The sequence below is a fragment of the Phalaenopsis equestris genome, unplaced genomic scaffold (genome assembly GCF_001263595.1).
Source record: "Phalaenopsis equestris unplaced genomic scaffold, ASM126359v1 Scaffold196459, whole genome shotgun sequence".
NCBI classification, from domain to species: Eukaryota; Viridiplantae; Streptophyta; class Magnoliopsida; order Asparagales; family Orchidaceae; genus Phalaenopsis; species Phalaenopsis equestris.
The window spans coordinates 129-1,538 of record NW_018216408.1 but is presented as its reverse complement, the minus strand read 5'-3'; the positions used below and the strand labels follow the sequence as shown (position 1 = coordinate 1,538).

General features: G+C 44.4%; 1 protein-coding gene across 1 annotated transcript; it reads right to left on the bottom strand.

Annotated features, from left to right (window-relative positions):
- Positions 1-27: 27 nt before the first annotated feature.
- LOC110035154 (probable inactive receptor kinase RLK902) lies at positions 28-912 on the bottom strand. Its single transcript, XM_020739395.1, has one exon. It carries the CDS (start codon positions 895-897, stop codon positions 205-207), a length of 693 nt encoding a protein of 230 aa, XP_020595054.1. The 5' UTR covers positions 898-912; the 3' UTR covers positions 28-204.
- Between the last annotated feature and the right edge of the window lie 498 nt (positions 913-1,410).

Here is a 1,410-nt window from a genome sequence, read left to right as displayed (position 1 = left end):
TTTTTTTTTTAAGTTGATATATGCCGGAATAAATAATTAAAGCAAAATAAAGGACCAGAGAAAAGTACCTTAATAAAGGAAAAAAAATTAAAGCAAAATAAAACCATCCGCCCGTACAACCACAAAATACTTACATAAATCAATAAAAGTGAAAACCTGCTACATTCCTGAATCCAGACCAGTGAAGAGAGCCATGGAAAAAGTCTACTCATCAACCGCAAACTCCTGCTGTTCCTGCTGTCGCTCCTCCTTGCTCCCCCCGAGGCTCGACTGCCGAATCTCCTCAATCCTCGCCACAACCGCCGACATCGTCGGCCGCTGGTCCGGAAACTGCTCGGTGCAGTCCACGCCAAGCTGCAGCAACTGCACCATCTCTTCCTCCACACTCTGATACCTCAACAGTTCCATGTCAAACACCTCCGTCATCCACTCTTCATGGATGACTGACCGTACCCACCGTGGCAAATCAACGCCGCCTTCATTCAGGATCGCTTGGGCTGGAGCCTTGCCTGTAAGTAGCTCCAGGAGGAGCACGCCAAAGCTGTAGACATCAGCCGGCTGAGAAACCTTTCGGCTGTCGGAGACCTCCGGCGGGCGGTAACCGGTAGCTCTATTGGATGAGGCGGAGCTGCCGACGAGATGAGCGAGGCAGTGGTCTGCGACTCGCGCGTCGGAGGAGCTGGCGAGGAGGATGTTGGAGGACTTGATGTTGCCATGGGAGGCTGTGAGGCTGGTAGAGTGGATGTACTCGATGCCACGGGCAGCAGCAAGGGCAATGCTGGTTCTGATATCCCAGTTGAGAGGACTGCGACCAGATCCTCGGTTCCCTTCATCAGTGATCGATCCATGATAAGAAGAAAAGAAAAAGATCAGATTTTGATCACAATAATGAGTCATGAGGATATTTTTCTCGCATGATGAGAAGAAAGATTAAATTTTGATCGATAGATCAGTCTCACGTGTTTAAGCAATTCAAGGTAGTATCAGAGTAGTCTGAATAGAGGCATCAAGAAGTTGGGAGACCATTTTTAATTAATTCAAGAAACTAACTTTTACAGTCTAATCATTGACATAAAACCCCAATTCTTATGTATGTACGTAAATTCAGGGATCACCGTTGCAGATAATGTGTATGATCTCGCCTTGAATTATTTATCTGCTCAAAAGATAGAGGACGATTGACGAAAGGGTTCCTAGAAATAATTCTAAGCAATTTAAATGCAATAAATATAAGGAACCATACAAACTTTAGTTGTTTTACAGGTTAAAGAGGGGAAAGCAGTTCAACCTATATAAAAAAGAAAAAACATTTTGATCCACACATAAGCGTGTACATTAAGCAATTCTTAGCCCATTAACCGATCACACGTAACAATTGTAAATAGGAAGATCTACAAGCATAACACTCCA

Coding starts and splice junctions, on each gene's coding strand:
- LOC110035154 (XM_020739395.1), bottom strand. CDS start 897: ATGACTCATTATTGTGATCAAAATCTGATCTTTTTCTTTTCTTCTTAT.